Below are 22,032 nucleotides of genomic sequence, written 5' to 3'. Positions count from 1 at the left end.
GGGTAGCCGAGCGGTCTGGGGCGCCTTGCCATGGTTCGCGAGGCTTCTCCCGTCGGAGGTTCCAGACCTTCCTCGAGCATGGGTGTGTTTTTTGTCCTTAGCGTAAGTTAGTTTAAGTTAGATTAAGTAGTGTGTAAGCTTAGGGACAGAAGACAGTTTGTCTCATAGGAATTTACCACAAATTTCCAAATTTTTCTCAAGAGCTATCGAATGCAGTTACAAAAAGCGTACGGTTCCATTAACAAAACGTAATTACTTCAATATCTCAGTTGATAACAACGATAGAAAAATTAACGAAGCAAAAGCATAAGGGCCCTTGACGCTCTAACGTTTGCAGAAATCCGCGTTTTGAATCCATATGTGTAACCGATCACAAAGTAAAAGGGGTGTTACATCTTAAATGGCTCAGCATATATTCGCCCCCGGTAACTGAGTGGTCAGCGCGACAGAATGTCAATCCTGGGTTCGATTCGCGGCTGGGTCAGGATCAGGGTGTTGTGTTGTCCTAATCATCATTATTTCATCCGCATCGACGCGCAAGTCGCCGAAGTGGCGTCAAATGGTTCAAATGGCTCTAAGTACTATGGGACTTAACAGCTAATGTCATAAGCCCCTTAAACTTAGAACTACTTAAACCTAACTAACCTAAGGACATCACACACGCCCATGCCCGAGGCAGGATTCGAACCTGCGACCGTAGAAGCCGCGTGGTTCCCGACTGAAGCGCCTAGAAGCGCTCACCCACGGCGGCCGGCAATGATGCTGTCATTTACCTCCTTGTAAAGTCATCAGATGACCAAAACGATTTGCAAAATGACTTAGATAAGATATCTGTATGGTGCGAAAAGTGGCAGTTGATCCTGAATAAAGAAAAGTGTATAGTTATTCACATGAGTACTAAAAGAAACCCGCTAAATTTCGATTATGCGCAAAGTCACGCAAATCTGAAGGCCTGTAAATTCAACTAAATACTTAGGGATTACAGTTACAAATAACATAAATTGGAACAATCACATAGATAATGTTGTGGGCAGAGTAAACCAAAGACTGTGATTCATTGGCAGAACACTTAGAAGGTGCAACAGGTCTACTAAAGAGAGTGCTTACACCACGCTTGTCCGCCCTATTCTGGAGTATTGCTGTGCGGTGTGGGATCCGCATCAGGTGGGACTGACAGATGACATAGAAAAAGTACAAAGAAGGACAGCTCGTTTTGTATTATCGCGAAATAGGGGAGATAGTGCCACAGATACGATACATGAATTGGAGTGGCAGTCATTAAAAGAAAGGCGTTTTTCGTTGCGACGGCATCTTCTCATGAAATTTCAATCAGCAGTTTTGTCGTCCGATTGCGAAAACAATCTGTTGGCACCCACCTACATAGGGATAAATGATCATCGTAACAAAATAAATCAGGGCTCGCACAGAAAAATTTAAGCGCTCGGTTTTCCCGCGCTCCGTTCGAGAGTGGAACGGTAGAGAGACTACTTGAACGTGGTTTAGTGAACCCTCTGACAGGCACTTTATTGTGAATAGCAGGGAAATAACGTAGATGTAGATTTAATATGCTTTCTCATTATACATATTTTTAAACATGTCGTATAAACAACAGTGTTCTGACGTGAAGCACAAAAGCGTACAGGCCGACCTCGTCTGTTGACTGGCAGAGACGGCCGACAGTTGAAGAGGATCGTAATGTGTAATAGGCAGACATGTATCCAGACCGTCACACAGGAGTTCCGAACTGCATCAGCATCCACTGCAAGTACTATGACAGTTAGGGAGGTGACAAAACTTGGATTTCATTTTCGAGCGGCTGCTCATAAGCCACACATCACGCCAGTAACTGCCAAACGACACCTCGCTTGGTGTCGCTGGAAAAACGTTGAGTGGAGTGACGAATCACTGTACATGATGTGGCGATCAGCTAGCAGGGTGTGGGTATGGCGAACGGCCGGTGAACATCTGCCAGCGTGCGTAGTGCCAACAGTAAAATTCTGAGGCGGTGGTGTTTTGGTGTGGTCGTGTTTTTCATGGAGGGGGCTGGCACCCCTTGTTGTTTTGCGTGGCAGTATCGCATCACAGGCCTACACTGATGTTTTAAGCACCTTCTTGCTTCCTACTGTTGAAGAGCAATTTGGGGATGGCGATTGCATCTTTCAACACGATCGAGCACGGCGTGTGGCGGAGTGCTTACACGACATTAACATCCCTGAAATGGGCTGGCCTGCACAGAGTCCTGAGCTGAATCCTATAGAGCACCTTTGGCATGTTTTGGACCGCCGACTTCTTTCCAGGCCTCACCGACCGACATCGATACCTCTCCTCAGTGCAGTACTCGGTGAAGAATGGGCTGCCATTCCCCAAGTAACCTTCCAGCACCCGATTGAACATATGCCTGCGAGAGGAAGCTGTCATCACGGCTAAGGGTGGGCCAACACCATATCGAATTCCAGTATTGCCGATGGAGGGCGCCACGAACTTGTAAGTCATTTTCAGCCAGGTGTCCGGATACTTTTGGTCACATAGTGTACGTAGCATTCAAAAGGCTATGGCATGGACATGGGTTCCTCTTCAAAATACTGTGTACTCATTCCCCTGTACATCTCCTAAAAGCCTATAACGGGAATTACCGAACACCCCGTATGGTGACTGAATTGGCGTATGTGAAGAGTATATTACCATCTAGCAGGATTCGTCTCAAGCGAACGGTGATAAAAATCTGCTCCAGTGTTCTACCATCTAGCGGCACTGGCACAAACATTTAGTTCATTGGTAAGGGGTAGGTGTGCACACCATGAACCGTACACGATGTTTGTCAAATCTGTATGTATTTGACCCATAAGGCAATTATGTCACGCCAGTTGCACATGCACAAAACCTCCTTTTTTAATGTGCACAACTGACAATGTGCTCATGGCCCAGTCGCCAAGTTTCGTGGTCTGGAGGAGTAGCAGTGTGGCATAGCGGAGTAGATTTAAATGCAGTATACAGATCGAACGCCGGCGGCCTTCCCGCAGTAGTTACACCGGTCAGATCACCGAAGTTAAGCACCGTCAGTCTGGCCTAGCACTTGGATGGGTGACCATATTGACTGCCGAGCGCTGTTGGCAAGCGAGGTGCACTCAGCCCTTTTGAGGCAACCTGAGGAGCTACTTGATTGAGAAGTAGTGGCTCCGGTCTCGGAAACTGACATACGGCTGGGAGAGCGGTGTGACGCCTGTGGGCTCAGGATGATATGGCGGTCGGTCGGTACCGGTGTGCCTTCATGGCCTGTTCTGGAGGAGTTTAGTTTTTTAGTTTTTACAGATCGAACATCAATAAAACCAACAAAGTGCAGATACGGAAATGGATACTGGAAATGGAAAAGAAAACTCCCTATGAGCGTGTATCTGTAAATGAATCATGGCGACGGTAGATGGCACTGACAAATGAATGTTCCTCCGACCAAGTGCCGTGTGTACCTTGTGTATTGTGAGCTGTGTAATACGCGCATCATATTGTTAGCAGCAGATTGGTCTGGTATTCATGTCGGGAACAAGCCGAGATGGTATTTGTGTATAGCCAAGCAGATGGAAACGGTCGAGAGGCAGCATGGACATACCAAAGCAAGTACAGTACCCTCACAGACAGTAACTACATACCACTTAACATGTCAAGCCCTATTTGGGCGCTTGTCATCGTGGGCCCTTTCAGAAAGAGGAAAGTGCAGGGACTGTGCGTGCAACAGATTTGGAGGACCGGGTTCAACAAAAACCCTAGTACAAGCTCTAGGCAAGTGGCCTGCCAAGATGGTGTTAGCCAAAGTACAATTACATGTATCCTGGATGACAAACGCTACTGTCTCTATCATCTGTGACGAGCGTAAGGATTATTGGCAGCGGATTTATCTCTATGGGAAGGATTTTGTCGACGGTTTTTGCGCCAGATCATCACAATTACAGGATTGCTGCCATCAGTCCTCTTTACCGTCGAAGCAACCTTTACCAGAATTGGTGTCATCAGTCTGCATAATCGTTATCTGTAGGCTACAAAGTCCTCAAGTAATGGTTGAGGTGTCTTATCAGCATCAGTTCAGCATCACTGTGTGGCCAGGGATTCTTGGCGACCACATACTTGGACCAATTATTATTCCGCAACGCCTCAACAGAGGAATGTACCTGGACTTTCTACGGCATACTCTGCCTTGGCTGCTTGAGAATGTGCGTTTGGTAATACGACAGGTTAAGTGGTTTTTGCATGATGGAGCACCACCCTGCTTCTGCATTACAGTTCGCCGACGCCTCAACAACATCTTCTCCACATGTTGGGTAGGAAGCAGGTGCCCTGTAGCATGGCCTGCTAGATCATTGGACTTATACCCCATGCATTTTTACGTCTCGTGCATCTGAAACGCGTTGTGTATGCTGAACCAGTTCCTGATGTGCAGACCCTTCACCAACATGTTCACGACGCCTGTGACTGTATTCGGAAAGAGACTGGAATGAGCGAAAGAGTGTAGCTATCCATGATTCGCCATGTGGATGTGTGCATTGCAAACCCTGGACGCCACTTTGAACATCTGTTGTGACATGCGTGTAATGCAGCTCTGTGTTCCACGATGGTTTGTTGTCGTTGCACGCACAGTGTCCATTTGCAGACACATGTTCATAGGGCCTGTTTTCCTCCACTTTGAGTCAGGAACCTCTCCCTGCAGTTTTTCGACTTTATTAATGTTCACCCTGTATTAAGGATTATTGTATCTGTGTTACGTTTAACAGCATTCAAAGAAATACATCCAAAAACTATGCAAGGTGTCAAAAGTTAGGGTCAGGTTACCCTCCATTCTGAGGCTGTTGCACGTAGCGACGGTTATTTTGATTTGCAAATAATATATTACAGCTATCAGTCGTTCTTTGGAATATTTATTGGCAGATCTAGATTTCGGCTAGCTACTAGCCATTCTCAATGCTGAGAATACAACAGGTACATAGTTAGATGATGTCATAAAAAAGTTGCAATTAATGGCTTAATTCATATGGTTTGTATATTACATACCACTATCCATTTTTGGTCAATGCATGTAATGCCTGTTGGTCTGGCTTTGTACACAATACTAATTTTTGCGGAAGGCGGGCTGTGTGGAGAACACATCGGTTGGTTATATGGCGCCATCTATGTGAACTGCATATAAACCTCAGTGGAAGTGAACCACTTCAGATTTAATTACATGAAATGGAACATAAGTAAAATTCTTACATTGTCGTCCAACGTATTTCATCTTTTTCGTCAAGTAATAAAATTTCCATGTTCACCCATTGTGAGTCCGTTATTATTATTAAAACATTTAAATTACGTCATGTGGGTAAAACTTTGGTAGGAACACATTTCGTATATTTCGTAAAGAGACTTGTATCGATGGCATTGTGGATTTTACTTCAAATCAACCAGTGCAACATAAAAAGGCGTTTTTCAATTTTGCTATCAATCGGTTGTTTAAAATTCCGCTGTCAAAAAACTAACACTGTAAGGAAATGGTAATAATAAGGCACCGTACAAAAGTAAATAACTATCCACGGGACTTTGTAGATGCTATATATAAGAACATAGCTAATAAATACTAAAATAGGATGACAATTTACAATAATAATACGGCTTCTAAAGAACATAGTAAGTTTGTCAGCTTACCTTACTACGGAAAAATGAGCACTAGGATTGCAACTATCCTTAGAAAATACGATATGACAGTGTCTTTTGGTACCAAAAATAACTTAGGATGTATTTTTCAACACTCTGTAAACGTAAAAAACATATTTCATGCATCTGGAGTTTATAAAATTGATTGCCCAGACTGTAAGGCCTGTTATGTTGGCCAAACAGAAAGGAGGCTGGAAATCAAGTGAAGTTTGGGAGACACATCGCATTGGGAATAAAAGATACAATGGAAAAATTGAGTATGGCTGCACATTTGCTTACGACAAAACATAAGGTGCCGACGTTGACATCCAATGTGAAGTTGCTACGTAAGTGTGAGAAGGGCAGGTTCCTCGACCCCCTGGAAAAAATCGAAATCTTCTGCCATTACAAAAATACCAACAGCAACCATATTAATGATCATGTTGTTATGAAAAATACCTGGTTCTAGAAGTTGTTCGAGAACTTGCTGCTGGGAACTGGTGTAGGATTTGACTCAGGGGGAACGAGGTAACACCTTTTTTTTTTCCTTTATAGAGTTTCGATTCCCTCTAAAGGGGGTGGGCTGGCAGCAGCTTATGACGCCGCTCTTCAGCCTACAGAATTTGTTGTAAAAAGATGAAGATAATAAAAAAATAATAACAGTTGGCGATAAAATCGGTGACTGAAAGGTAAAATGGCAGAAAATTCTGGAGCTTAAAACATAAAACACAGGGTGGATGATGCTAATACAATACACAGGAAGCAGAAAAATAATAGACAGACAATTAAAAAACACGGCGACAGTCTGGGTTCTGTCCGCAAGAGATATAAAAAGCACACCCAGCGACAGCATGATTTCTGTTCGCAACACTGTGGAAAGACGCACAACAAACACTCACTTAAACACTGCACGAAAAAATTGGCACAAATATGACGTACCACACCCGAGAGCAGGTGGGGAAAACTGGTCAGATGACAGGAAAAAGGGGGGGGGGAAGGAGAGGAAAAGTGAAGGGGGAGGGGGGAAAGGAGCCAATGGAAGATGAGGATACATAGGAGGGGGGGTGCTGAGCAGACATGCCAGGGAGTGGGGAAGGCAGAGGACGGGAGGACAAAAGGACTCGGTGGGGGGGGGGGAGAAAGGAGATAGGGAGAGTGTAGGCAGGGACAAAACACAGGATGGAAGGGGGGGAGAACGAGGGAGCCCAGGGAAAGGACGGAGAAAAGGAGGGGGGTGAGGATCAGAGTTGATAGGAAGGATAAATGGAGGGAGAGAGGGCATCATCCGGGAGGGGGAGTTGATGGAATCCACCTTGGGAAAGGAGATGTAGGGTGTAGAGATGGAGAGTAGGAGGGACACAACGGTGAAGACGTGGCAGGGGGCGGGGATGGGAGAGGAGAGGAGCAACCAGGGGGTGAGGGGGTTCAAGACGGTGGGAAGTGTAGAGGATGCGGATATGTTCGAGGAATAGGAGCAGATGGGGGAAAGGAATGAGATGATAGAGGATCCGCGTGGGGGACGGGAGGCGTATACGGAAGGCGAGGCGGAGTGCATGACGCTCAAGGATCTGGAGGGACTTACAGAATTTCGGGGGGGCAGATATCCAGGCAGGACTGGCATAACAGAGGATGGGACGGATTAAGGATTTGTAGGTGTGGAGGGTGGTAGAGGGGTGCAACCCCCATGTCCGGCCAGAGAGGAGTTTGAGGAGTCGGAGGCGGTTGTGGGCTTTGGACTGGATGGAGCGGAGATTAGGGATCCAGGTGAGGTGACAGTCAATGGTGAGGCCAAGGTAGGTGAGGGTGGGGGTGAGGCAGACAGGACGGGTGCAGACAGTAAGGGAGAAATCCAGGAGCCAGAAGGAGCGAGTGGTACGACCTACGATGATGGCCTGGGTCTTGGAAGGGTTGAGTTTCAGGAGCCACTGGTTACACCATGCAGCAAAAAGGTCAAAGTGATTCTGGAGAAGGCGTTGGAACCGGTGGAGGGTAGGAGCGAGGGCGAGGAATGCGGTGTCATCAGCATATTGCAAGAGGTGTACTGGAGGGGAGGGGGGGGGGGGGTTGGGGCATATCTGCCGTGTACAGGAGGTAGAGGAGAGGGGAGAGGACAGAGCCCTGGGGCACACCTGCAGAGGGGTAGAAGGTGTGGGAATTGGCATTATGGATGGTAACATAGGAGGGGCGGTGGGAGAGGAAGGAGGCCACCAGATGGATGTAGTTGATAGGAAGGGCGTAGGTTTGGAGTTTAAACAGGAGACCGGGATGCCAGACACGGTCGTAGGCCTTTTCGAGGTCAAGGGAGACAAAAATGACGGAGCGACGGGAGTTAAGCTGGATGGAGAGGAGATGAGTGAGGCAGAGGAGTTGGTCATCAGCAGAGAAGGAAGGTCGAAAGCCACATTGGGTGTTGGGGAGGAGGTGGTTTTGATGGAGGTGGTGATGGATGCGCCGGGAAAGGATGGATTCCAAGAGCTTGCTGAACACCGATGTGAGACAGATAGGACGATAGGAAGAGGCATCAGATGGAGGCTTGTTGGGTTTGGAGAACATCAGGATACGGGAAGTTTTCCACAGGTCGGGATAGAAGCCAGTGGCAAAGATGACACTGTAGAGGGTGGCAAGGATTGAAAGGAAGGAGGGAGGGCAGTGTTTGAGGTGGCGGTAGGTAACGCAGTCATGGCCGGGAGCAGTGTTGTGTTTAGTGTGGAGTGTGAGGCTGATGTCCTGTGTAGTGATGGGAGTGTTAAGTTCAGATGGTGGTGTGTGGCCCAAGTACTGGAAGCTAGGACCAAGGGGAGGAACAGAGGTATTCGTACGGTTTATGACATCAGGGAAGAGGGAATAATCAAAGTGGGGATCATCTGGGATGAAAAAACATCAGAGAGGTGGGGAGGTAACACCTACCGTCTTACCAATATGTAGCAACCATTTGCAGTATACTATATGAGTACGATGAGTTTAATTCTGAACCAATATAACTTCTTCCATGATATGTTAGGTCAGATGCATAAACAGTATTATTAACAGCAATTCCATATATTGGTTGTTTTACATTTACAACGAAAATTGGCTTTAAGGAAGAAAGAGGTTAACACCCTCTATGTCTATAGCGGAATATCCAAATTGCAATAACCGTGCATTTGACTGATGTTTGACGCCATCTATGAACTATTCAGTAAATATGACGCACAATATACTTATTAGGTTTTAATAAATATATCTAAGCGATGGCTCAAATGGTTCAAATGGCTCTGAGCACTATGCGACATAACTTCTGAGGCCATCAGTCGCCTAGAACTTAGAACTAATTAAATCTAACTAACCTAAGGACATCACACACATCCATGCCCGAAGCAGGATTCGAACCTGCGACCGTAGCGGTCGCTCGGCTCCAGACTGTAGCGCCTAGAACCGCACGGCCACTCCGGCCGGCTTATCTAAGCCATATCAACCAATAGATGTATACAGCACGTGTCCTCCAGTGTTTTTATAATTTTTAAAAATGTTTTTTAAAAAATTAAAAACGTTTTACCCACCTGACGTAATTTAAATGTTTTAATAGTAATAACGGACTCACAAGGAGTGAACATGAAATTTTATTACTTGACGATAAAGATGAAATACGTCGGACGACAATGTAAGAATTTTACTTATGTTCCATTTCATGTAATTAAATTTGAAGTGGTTTACTTCCACTGAGGTTTATATGTAGTTCGCATAGATGGCGCCATATAACCAACCGATGTGTTCTCCACACAGACCGCCTTCCGCAAAAATTAGTATTCCATGAACTGTGTACAAAGCCAGACCAACAGTCATTACATGCATTGACCAGAAAAAGGATAGTGGTATTTAATATACAAACCATATGAGTTAAGCCATTAATTGCAACTTTTTTATGACATCATCTAACTATGTACCTGTTGTATTCTCAGCATTGAGAATGGCTAGTAGCTAGCCGAAATCTAGATCTACCAATAAATATTCCACACCCTGCCTCGTCTTCACCGTTGTGTCCCCCCTACCCTCCATCTCTACACCCTTCATCTCCTTTCCCAAGGTGGCTTCCATCAACTCCCCCTCCCGGATGATGCCCTCTCTCCCGCCATTTATCCCTCCTATCAACTCTGATCCTCACTCCCCTTCCTTTCCTCTGTCCTTTTCCCGGGCTCTCTCTGACCCCCTTCCATCCTCTTTTTTCCCCACCACCCCTCTCTCTGCCCCCCTTCTCTCCCCCATTTTCATTTCCCTCCTCGGCCTCCTCTCATTCCCTCTCGCGTCTGCTGTGCCCCTCTCCCCCTTTATGAGTCCTCTCCCTCCTTGGTCCCCCCCCCTTTTTGTTGTTTCCTTCCTCCCTCCTTGTTCTTACCCCTACTCCAGGTCCCCCCCCCCCCCCCCATCTGCCTTTGCTCTGGAGTGTCATCTTTGTGCCACCATTTTCGTGCAGTGTTTTACAGTGAGTGCTCTGTGTTGCGTTTTTTGGGAAGTGTTGCGAACGGCCATCATACTGTCGCTGGGTGTACTTTTTATCTCTTGTGAACAGAAACCAGACTGTCGCCATGTTTTTTTTAATTGTGTGTGCACTATGTTACTTGTCTGATTCCTGTGTCTTTTATAAACATTGACAATCCCTTTTGCTTCTGTTTTAACTTTCCGCATTTTTCCGCCGTTTTACACTTTAAGTCACCATTTTATCGTCTGGTTTTCTTATTTCTTTTCTTCTTCCGTTTTTTAGAAACAAAGTCTGTAGGCAGTAGAGCAGCGTACTAAGCTGCTGCCAGCCCGCCCCCTTGGGGGGGAATTGAACATCAATAAAGAAAAATAAATAAATAAATAAATAAATATTCCAAAGGACGACTGATAGCTGAAATCCATTATTTACAAAATAAAAGTTAGGGTGTTCACATACAGAACAGCCGCCATTGTCCACAACTGAATATCAGTGCAAAATTGTATCACTGTATGACACATTATCAGGAGATCTGACATCATAAACACCAAGATGTGTGAAAAAGTAGGTGTTTTTTTGACATGGGATTTTGATTCTTTGAGGAATTGGTGAAGGTGGGAGCGTTACTGGCATAAGAATTAAATGAAGAGACTGTGAAAGGTGACGGCCTCTAGCCCTATTCTATATCGTCCATACCGTTCGGTTCGGTAGGTTAGACTCGGTAGTGACGTAATTTTCGGTTCAGTAGCCGAAGTTGCTATTCTGTACACTGCTGAGGACTGTTATGGTTGGAGCTGCGTGACGATTTGTCATCTATTTACCGAGAGGTCGTGAGGTATTGGTGAGGCAGTTCATTCGGTTTGGTGTGCTTTGATTGTGAAAACAATTTGTCATTTCATAAATACACTCCTGGAAATTGAAATAAGAACACCGTGAATTCATTGTCCCAGGAAGGGGAAACTTTATTGACACATTCCTGGGGTCAGATACATCACATGATCACACTGACAGAACCACAGGCACATAGACACAGGCAACAGAGCATGCACAATGTCGGCACTAGTACAGTGTATATCCATCCACCTTTCGCAGCAATGCAGGCTGCTATTCTCCCATGGAGACGATCGTAGAGATGCTGGATGTAGTCCTGTGGAACGGCTTGCCATGCCATTTCCACCTGGCGCCTCAGTTGGACCAGCGTTCGTGCTGGACGTGCAGACCGCGTGAGACGACGCTTCATCCAGTCCCAAACATGCTCAATGGGGGACATATCCAGAGATCTTGCTGGCCAGGGTAGTTGACTTACACCTTCTAGAGCACGTTGGGTGGCACGGGATACATGCGGACGTGCATTGTCCTGTTGGAACAGCAAGTTTCCTTGCCGGTCTAGGAATGGTAGAACGATGGGTTCGATGACGGTTTGGATGTACCGTGCACTATTCAGTGTCCCCTCGACGATCACCAGTGGTGTACGGCCAGTGTAGGAGATCGCTCCCCACACCGTGATGCCGGGTGTTGGCCCTGTGTGCCTCGGTCGTATGCAGTCCTGATTGTGGCGCTCACCTGCACGGCGCCAAACACGCATACGACCATCATTGGCACCAAGGCAGAAGCGACTCTCATCGCTGAAGACGACACGTCTCCATTCGTCCCTCCATTCACGCCTGTCGCGACACCACTGGAGGCGGGCTGCACGATGTTGGGGCGTGAGCGGAAGACGGCCTAACGGTGTGCGGGACCGTAGCCCAGCTTCATGGAGACGGTTGCGAATGGTCCTCGCCGATACCCCAGGAGCAACAGTGTCCCTAATTTGCTGGGAAGTGGCGGTGCGGTCCCCTACGGCACTGCGTAGGATCCTACGGTCTTGGCGTGCATCCGTGCGTCGCTGCGGTCCGGTCCCAGGTCGACGGGCACGTGCACCTTCCGCCGACCACTGGCGACAACATCGATGTACTGTGGAGACCTCACGCCCCACGTGTTGAGCAATTCGGCGGTACGTCCACCCGGCCTCCCGCATGTCCACTATACGCCCTCGCTCAAAGTCCGTCAACTGCACATACGGTTCACGTCCACGCTGTCGCGGCATGCTACCAGTGTTAAAGACTGCGATGGAGCTCCGCATGCCACGGCAAACTGGCTGACACTGACGGCGGCGGTGCACAAATGCAGCGCAGCTAGCGCCATTCGACGGCCAACACCGCGGTTCCTGGTGTGTCCGCTGTGCCGTGCGTGTGATCATTGCTTGTACAGCCCTCTCGCAGTGTCCGGAGCAAGTATGGTGGGTCTGACACACCGGTGTCAATGTGTTCTTTTTTCCATTTCCAGGAGTGTATTAAGTGACTTTTTAGTTTTGAGTATAGAGATTATGTTTTACTGAAGAATCACAGGAATGCTTCCAAGAGGAAAGGGAGTTCATAAATGTTATTATGCTTTCATTTCAGCCGAGAATCACGGAAGTGGATATGGCACTGTTATGGTGAATGCAACAAAGGCGGGCAAGAAGCTAAAGGAAATCCTATGTCATGGTATTTGCCAACGTAATCTACGAGGCGAGACGAACCCTTTTGAAATGCCCAAGAGCAGCTTTGTAGGAAGGTACTGACTGAACAGGAAGGCAGTCCATAATTTGCTTGAGGAAATGTGGCTGTAGATGAGAGCCCATCAAAGAGGTACAGCCATCCTTTTGCGCCTGAACGTATATTTGTCAATTGAACAATCCTTATCAGTCATCAAATTTTTAACACAGGCAGCTATTTTGAGGCAAGCCAAATATAGTGTTCGAAACTGGTCAATAACAGTCTAACTGCATATCGGTTTTGTTTCAAATATAGTACCCATAAACAACGGAGACATAATGGTAATATGGTTCAAATGGCTCTGAGCACTATGGGACTTAACTTCTGAGGTCATCAGTCCCCTAGAACTTATAACTACTTAAATCTAACTGACCTAAGGACATCAGACATACCCATGCCCGAGGCACGATTCGAACTTGCGACCTTAGCGGCCGCGCGGTTCCAGTGTAGCGCCTAGAACCGCTCGGCCTCCCCGGACGGCGTATAATGGTAATATGCAAAGCCATTTCAGTGTCACTCGGATTCGATCATACAGGGTGTTTCGAAAATGACCGGTATATTTGAAACGGCAATAAAAACTAAACGAGCAGCGATAGAAATACACCGTTTGTTGCAATATGCTTGGGACAACAGTACATTTTCAGGTGGACAAACTTTCGAAATTACAGTAGTTACAATTTTCAACAACAGATGGCGCTGCAAGTGATGTGAAAAATATAGAAGACAACGCAGTCTGTGGGTGCGGCATTCTGTACGTCGTCTTTCTGCTGTAAGCGTGTGCTGTTCACAACGTGCAAGTGTGCTGTAGACAACATGGTTTATTCCTTAGAACAGAGGATTTTTCTGGTGTTGGAATTCCACCGCCTAGAACACAGTGTTGCAACAAGACAAAGTTTTCAACGGAGGTTTAATGTAACCAAAGGACCGAAAAGCGATACAATAAAGGATCTGTTTGAAAAATTTCAACGGACTGGGAACGTGACGGATGAACGTGCTGGAAAGGTAGGGCGACCGCGTACGGCAACCACAGAGGGCAACGCGCAGCTAGTGCAGCAGGTGATCCGACAGCGGCCTCGGGTTTCCGTTCGCCGTGTTGCAGCTGCGGTCCAAATGACGCCAACGTCCACGTATCGTCTCATGCGCCAGAGTTTACACCTCTATCCGTACAAAATTCAAATGCGGCAACCCCTCGGCGCCGCTACCATTGCTGCACGAGAGACATTCGCTAACGATATAGTGCACAGGATTGATGACGGCGATATGCATGAGGGCAGCATTTGGTTTACTGACGAAGCTTATTTTTACCTGGACGGCTTCGTCAACAAACAGAACTGGCGCATATGGGGAACCGAAAAGCCCCATGTTGCAGTCCCATCGTCCCTGCATCCTCAAAAAGTACTGGTCTGGGCCGCCATTTCTTCCAAAGGAATCATTGGCCCATTTTTCAGATCCGAAACGATTACTGCATCACGCTATCTGAACATTCTTCGTGAATTTGTGGCGGTACAAACTGCCTTAGACGACACCGCGAACACCTCGTGGTTTATGCAAGATGGTGCCCGGCCACATCGCACGGCCGACGTCTTTAATTTCCTGAATGAATATTTCGATGATCGTGTGATTGCTTTGGGCTATCCGAAACATACAGGAGGCGGCGCGGATTGGCCTCCCTATTCGCCAGACATGAACCCCTGTGACTTCTTTCTGTGGGGACACTTGAAAGACCAGGTGTACCGTCAGAATCCAGAAACAATTGAACAGCTGAAGCAGTACATCTCATCTGCATGTGAAGCCATTCCGCCAGACACGTTGTCAAAGGTTTCGGGTAATTTCATTCAGAGACTACGCCATATTATTGCTACGCATGGTGGATATGTGGAAAATATCGTACTATAGAGTTTCCCAGACCGCAGCGCCATCTGTTGTTGAAAATTGTAACTACTGTAATTTCGAAAGTATGTCCGCCTGAAAATGTACTGTTGTCCCAAGCATATTGCAACAAACGGTGTATTTCTATCGCTGCTCGTTTAGTTTTTATTGCCGTTTCAAATATACCGGTCATTTTTGAAACACCCTGTACAAACTTCTCCTTTTGTTCCACCATTTCCACTGATGTTTTATACTGGTCAGCCAGAACATTGTGACCACCTACCTAACAGTCGGGGTGTCCACCTTTGGCATGGATAACAGCAACGACACTTTGTGGAATGGAAGCAATGAGGCCTCGGTAGGTGATTGGAGGGAGTTGGCGCCACGCCTGCACACGCAAGTTATCTAATTCTCGTAAATCCTGGGGAGGAGGACGGGCAATGAGCTCAGACGCCGCGTTCGATCACATCCTACATTTGTTCGATCGGGTTCAGATCTGGTAACTAGGGGAAGGGGGGGGGGGCAGCACATCACTTGGAAGTCGTTACTGTGTTCCTCGAACCAGCCAATCACATTCCCGGCCTTGTGACATGGCGCATTATCTCGCTGAAAAATGCCACTACCATCGGGAAACATGTTCGTCGTGGAGGGGTGTACGTGGTCTGAAACATCTTATAACGATATGTTTACGTAATGTGTATACCTAAACACACAGTTATAAATGTCCCCGTTCGTAGTCGCTAATTATAATAATATGTTTACTTTTGTGCTGTAACATATAGCTATAAGCAGCGGTGGAAATATATTTGCGAACGCCGACCATGTGCGGCTGTTTCTTGTTGGATCGTCTGATCAGTCGGGAGTTGAATTGCAGAGGAGAGTAAATGCCTGTTCAAAATATAATTATTTTTGGATAGCTCAACATGAATTTCCTAAGGGACCGTAGTTTATCATGCATTTACCAGTAGAATATGGCGCGGAGAAAACATTTCGCCGCATACAACATCCGTCCGATTTCGACGAAAGAATTCGTGACTGTGAACTCTCTATTTGGCAGAAACGTAAAGAAAATTGAATAACTTCATGAAGGAGTGAGACATAGATTCTATATTAAATAAATAGTCCATACACCAATTCCATTTAAATCTGAATTTATGGCAATTAATATATGAACTTACACTGCAATGAAAGATTTAACATGGATGCTGTTTTGACTGGCACTTCTCTTCTCGTAATAAAAATAATTCCTTTGACGTTTTCACATACACGTCGCACTTTTAGTATTGGACTTCTACTGTACACTAAAATATTATTATTTTTAACGATAATAATACGGCGGTAAGACATGCGCGTCCGATACAAGTTGCAAGAGACAAGAGAAGAATGAGTAACTGCTCATCGAGAATATCTCGTACATCAAAAAAAATGTGTAAAAGTGTTCTTCTTCTGTCCGTTTTTCGCGCCGCGGTTTTCAAAGTCAATAACTCACTGGATCTCTGACGGCGCTTCGACAATAAACAAGTTACGTCACAGGTCGTTCACCTTTTACATTCTCGCAACATTATTGGCTAACTGTAGCTGTTGCCGAGCGACTGCTGGATTAGTGAATGATTTAAAATGATAAGGCAATCACATAATGTTACAATCTACATCTACATTTATACTCCACAGGCCACCGAACCCTGTGTGGCGGAGGACACTTTACGTGCCACTGTCATTACCTCCCTTTCCTGTTCCAGTAGCAGAGTCGTGCACAGTCTGATGAATCCCGATACCTTCTTCATCACGCTGACAAATATGTTGTCTTCAAAGGGAACAGGTCCTTGACACCTTTACTACAGGACAGAGACAAACCGGTGGCACCTCCATTATGCTCTGTGGAACATTGACCTGGGCATCCTTGGTTATCATGGTGCCTTGCACGAGCCCCTCTGGACCCAGAGGTGCCCATGTCAATGTTCCCTTCAGTGCTGGACATTGGCACAGTAGCAGAGTCGTGCGCAGTCTGATGAATCCCGATACCTTCTTCATCACGCTGACCAATATGTTGTCTTCCAGGGGAACAGGTCCTTGACACCTTTACTACAGGACAGAGACAAACCGGTGGCACGTCCATTATGATCTGGGGAATATTGACATGGGCATCCTTGGTTATCATGGTGCCTTGCACGAGCTCCTCTGGACCCACAGACACCCATGTCAATGTTCCCCAGAGCATAATGGAGGTGCCGCCAGTTTGTCTCTGTCCTGTAGTAAAGGTGTCAAGGACCTGTTCCCCTGGAAGACAACATATTGGTCAGCGTGATGAAGAAGGTATCGGGATTCATCAGACTGTGCACCACTCTGCTACTGCGCCAATGTCCAGCACTGATGGCCAGATGCCCATTTCAGTCATAGTGGGCAATGTCGTGGTGTTAACACTGGCACACGCACAGGTTGTCAGTTGCACAGGCCCATTGTTAGTAGTGTTCTGTGCACTGTGTGTTTAGATACACTCGTATCCTGCCTATCGTCAATGTCTAATGTTAGTTCTACCACAGTTCACTGCCTGTGCTATTTTACCAGTGTGCCCAGTCTGTAACGTCTGATATCTGTAATGAGGTGTGGCCGCCCAACTCCATGACATCTGGACATAGTTTCACCTTGGTTTCACCACGTGTTGAAGACAATCACCACACCAATCCTTCAACACCCAACAAATCGTGCTCATGCCGAGCCTCTGAGCCATCACAATCTGCCTTCAGTCAAACTCAGATGGATTGTGCACCTTCCCCATTCTACATAATTATAGCACGCTCACTGATACTACATGCATCATGTGTGTGTGGCTAGCAGGTATCCCTCCCCAGGTGCCACTGCTATCATCTGGACAGATTTATATCAATACTAGGTCGTAGGTCATAACGGTCTGGCAGATCAGTGTATACTGAACACATGTATACCAATTCAATACGTAACCCATTCGAGATCCGTGGGAACCATGCTTCCCACTACAATGAACTCGTTCCTAGTCCCGTGGGATTCACAGTTCCCACCTCTTTACGGTGTTACCACCTACTGAACAGTATAGGTACTACTTCCAATCGGAAGTTCCCGCCGTTTTTGCTGTAGCTTCGCGCAGAGGCATTGTATAGCTGAGTGTTTCTCTGTAGAGGAGCCTTTCAGTGCTGTCTGCGTGACATTTTGTGATTTTTTCCTCAAAGCTATAGTATAAGGTAAATACTTTTGATTTACCCAAATTTATGAAGGAGCACGTAAAATTGGAAAGAGAAGAATTCCAGTTTGAAACAAAAGGAGCCATTTCGACAGTAAAAGGGATGGATAACCATCCAGTCACTTTCCTGTCCAATTCATGACCCATGAGAAACAGGCACAGTGAAAAGGAAAAACAAGGATGGTAGTAGTACAGAGATTTCTTGTCCTGAAGTTGTGGCAGAATACAACAAAATAATGGGTGGTGTCGATAAGTTTGATCAATTACGAGAAAGGTATGCTAATGGCAGACGTTCTGTAAAATGGAGGCACAGAATGTTTTATTTCCTGGTGGATGTTGTTGCAGTGAACAGTTTTATCCTTTGGAAAATTAGCAAAAGAGAAAGTGGACAGCATGATCAGCTCACATACAGGATCCATCTAGCCAGACAATTGATCACTGGCTTCTCATCCCAGAAAAGGCGTGGACAAAAACCTGTCTTTCTGGTAAAAAGGGGTAAAGTACCTGACGATTTTCGTCATGTGGCTGTAGGGGAGCATCAATCCATTTTAGGAGAAACCTACTGGACGTGACGTCATTGTAGTACCAAAGCTGTGGAAAAGAGCACTCGCTGTGTTTGTCCATATTGTCAAATACCACTTTGCATAGATCCATGTTTCAGAAAATTTCGAGGCAAATAATTGTGAACAATCATTGTAACAAAAGAATTAAATTTATCACATAAATGTGACATACACTCCTGGAAATTGAAATAAGAACACCGTGAATTCATTGTCCCAGGAAGGGGAAACTTTATTGACACATTCCTGGGGTCAGATACATCACATGATCACACTGACAGAACCACAGGCACATAGACACAGGCAACAGAGCATGCACAATGTCGGCACTAGTACAGTGTATATCCATCCACCTTTCGCAGCAATGCAGGCTGCTATTCTCCCATGGAGACGATCGTAGAGATGCTGGATGTAGTCCTGTGGAACGGCTTGCCATGCCATTTCCACCTGGCGCCTCAGTTGGACCAGCGTTCGTGCTGGACGTGCAGACCGCGTGAGACGACGTTTCATCCAGTCCCAAACATGCTCAATGGGGGACAGATCCGGAGATCTTGCTGGCCAGGGTACTTGACTTACACCTTCTAGAGCACGTTGGGTGGCACGGGATACATGCGGACGTGCATTGTCCTGTTGGAACAGCAAGTTCCCTTGCCGGTCTAGGAATGGTAGAACGATGGGTTCGATGACGGTTTGGATGTACCGTGCACTATTCAGTGTCCCCTCGACGATCACCAGTGGTGTACGGCCAGTGTAGGAGATCGCTCCCCACACCATGATGCCGGGTGTTGGCCCTGTGTGCCTCGGTCGTATGCAGTCCTGATTGTGGCGCTCACCTGCACGGCGCCAAACACGCATACGACCATCATTGGCACCAAGGCAGAAGCGACTCTCATCGCTGAAGACGACACGTCTCCATTCGTCCCTCCATTCACGCCTGTCGCGACACCACTGGAGGCGGGCTGCACGATGTTGGGGCGTGAGCGGAAGACGGCCTAACGGTGTGCGGGACCGTAGCCCAGCTTCATGGAGACGGTTGCGAATGGTCCTCGCCGATACCCCAGGAGCAACAGTGTCCCTGATTTGCTGGGAAGTGGCGGTGCGGTCCCCTACGGCACTGCGTAGGATCATACGGTCTTGGCGTGCATCCGTGCGTCGCTGCGGTCCGGTCCCAGGTCGACGGGCACGTGCACCTTCCGCCGACCACTGGCGACAACATCGATGTACTGTGGAGACCTCACGCCCCACGTGTTGAGCAATTCGGCGGTACGTCCACCCGGCCTCCCGCATGCCCACTATACGCCCTCGCTTAAAGTCCGTCAACTGCACATACGGTTCACGTCCACGCTGTCGCGGCATGCTACCAGTGTTAAAGACTGCGATGGAGCTCCGTATGCCACGGCAAACTGGCTGACACTGACGGCGGCGGTGCACAAATGCTGCGCAGCTAGCGCCATTCGACGGCCAACACCGCGGTTCCTGGTGTGTCCGCTGTGCCGTGCGTGTGATCATTGCTTGTACAGCCCTCTCGCAGTGTCCGGAGCAAGTATGGTGGGTCTGACACACCGGTGTCAATGTGTTCTTTTTTCCATTTCCAGGAGTGTATATTGAAAAAGTTGTCTTTGTCATTTAACTCCAAGGAAGAGCAGTGGGAAGAATACTTCCCACCTTGTTGTGTGACCTCAGTTTCACATTTTGTATGATAAATATACCTATCTGTTAACTACTATCTGATCTCCATTCATTAAAAAAACTGCTCAATAATTTTGCCCACGAAAGGGTTAATCTGTAAGATCATGGCTGAGGAGGATACGTACGCTAAATGAAGAACGTGAGAAAGGTGAGCGTCCGTGCAGCTAGTGTATGGCGTCGGCAGGTGGAGCGCCGGCTGAGGCAGCTGCAGGCTCCGCCGCCGCCCAAGGAGACGCGCGCGCTGGCGCGGCCGCCGCCGGGCGTGGGCCTGCTGGGCGGCAGCGTGGGCGGCGGCACCGGCGTGTACGTGGGCGGCGGCGCGGGGCGGCGGCGCGGGGGACGGCGCGCGCGCCGGCAGCGGCGCCAGAGGGGGCAGCTGACCGCGCTGGCCCGCTTGCGCAACAGGGTGCGTCTGGCCGACGCGTGGACCGGCGCCCCTCCGGAGGCCGACGGCTGCTGGGGCTGGGACGGCGACGGCGGCGGGGGCGGCGGCGTGGGCGGCGGCGCGGCGGGGCCCGGCGGCGTCAGGGCGCCGCCCCCCGACGACAGGACCAAGGTCAGCCAGCGACCCGCGTCACCCGTTTCACATTCTGTCAACCAGTATACACTGTCAGACAAAAAGGGAAGAAACTGTCCGAATCAGGGTCGATACATGTTATGTACAAGGGCCGTTCAGAAACTAACCTCCGGTTGATTTAAAAAAATACACCAAGTTAAATAAAAATATTTTAATATATACATCTTTGCACTATTTTTCTACATAGTCTCCATAGCGATTGAGGCACTTATCGTATCTCTTCACAAGCTTTGAAATTCCTTCTGCATAAAAATCACCCGCTTGTGCCTGGAGCCAGCCTGTGACCGCATCTTTGAGCTCTTCGTCGTCATCAAACCGCTGTGACCCGAGCCATTTCTTCAAATGCATGAAGAGGTGATAATCACTTGGCGCCAGGTCTGGGCTGTAAGGTGGATGGTCGATAACGTCCCACTTGAAGGACTCAAGAAGGGCCGTTGTTCTGCGAGCAGAGTGAGGACGGGCGTTATCGTGCAAAAAAACGATACCGGAAGTCAGCATACCACGGCGTTTGTTCTGTATAGCCCGTCGTAACTTTTTTATTGTTTCACAGTAAACGTCTTGATTAATGGTCGTACCACGTTCCATGAATTCAATCAACAACACCCCTTTGGCATCCCAAAACACCGTCGCCATCAGTTTTCTGGCAGAAAAATCTTGCGAGGCTTTTCTTGGTTTGGTAGGCGAATTTGAATGTGCCCACATCTTTGATTGTTCTTTTGTCTCAGGGTTCACGTACTTAATCCAGGTTTCGTCGCCGGTAACGATTCTGTTTAACAATGGTTCTCCTTCGTCCTCATAACGTGACAGAAAGTCTAATGCAGAGGCCATTCTTTGAGTTTTGTGGTGGTCGGTAAGAATTTTGGGCACCCATCGTGCACAGAACTTACGGTAACCCAATCTTGCTGTCACTATCTCGTACAACAGAGTCTTAGAAATCTGTGGAAAACCAGTAGATAACTCCGACATTGAGAAACGTCGATTTTCACGAACTTTTGCGTCAACTGTCTGAACGAGTTCGTCAGTCACCAATGATGGTCTACCACTCCTCTCTTCATCATGAACGTTTTCTCGTCCACTTTTAAATAAACGTACCCATTCATGGACAACTCCTTCACTCATAACTCTTGGTCCGTACACGGCACAAAGCTCACGATGAATAGCTGCTGCAGAATATCCTTTGGCTGTAAAAAGCCTTATGACAGCACGCACTTCACATTTGGCGGGGTTTTCTATTGCAGCATACATTTCAAACTGCCACAAAAACTAAACTAGCGCAGGTATGACGTTCACTCGACCACGGCTTGATGCCGACTGACCTGTTGAGTGCGTGAACGCACATATGGCGTCGCTGCACTGTGACCAATCGGAGGTTACTTTCTGAACCGCCCTCGTACATTTACAGGGAAACAAATAATTACAACTTCAGAAAAATCGGATGA

At 47.4% G+C, this 22,032-nt stretch overlaps 1 protein-coding gene across 1 annotated transcript in view; it reads left to right on the top strand.

Annotated features, from left to right (window-relative positions):
• LOC126426514 (U4/U6 small nuclear ribonucleoprotein Prp31-like) overlaps positions 1–22,032 on the top strand; it is a 171,953-nt gene that overhangs the window by 125,385 nt on the left and 24,536 nt on the right. Inside the window, exon 4 of the mRNA XM_050088419.1 lies at positions 20,201–20,572. Coding sequence (XP_049944376.1) covers positions 20,201–20,572 — 372 coding nt within the window. The remainder of the gene's footprint in view (positions 1–20,200; positions 20,573–22,032) is intronic.

This window comes from Schistocerca serialis, chromosome 11, assembly GCF_023864345.2.
Source record: "Schistocerca serialis cubense isolate TAMUIC-IGC-003099 chromosome 11, iqSchSeri2.2, whole genome shotgun sequence".
Taxonomy (NCBI): domain Eukaryota; kingdom Metazoa; phylum Arthropoda; class Insecta; order Orthoptera; family Acrididae; genus Schistocerca; species Schistocerca serialis.
This window is presented reverse-complemented; position numbering and strand designations above follow the sequence as displayed.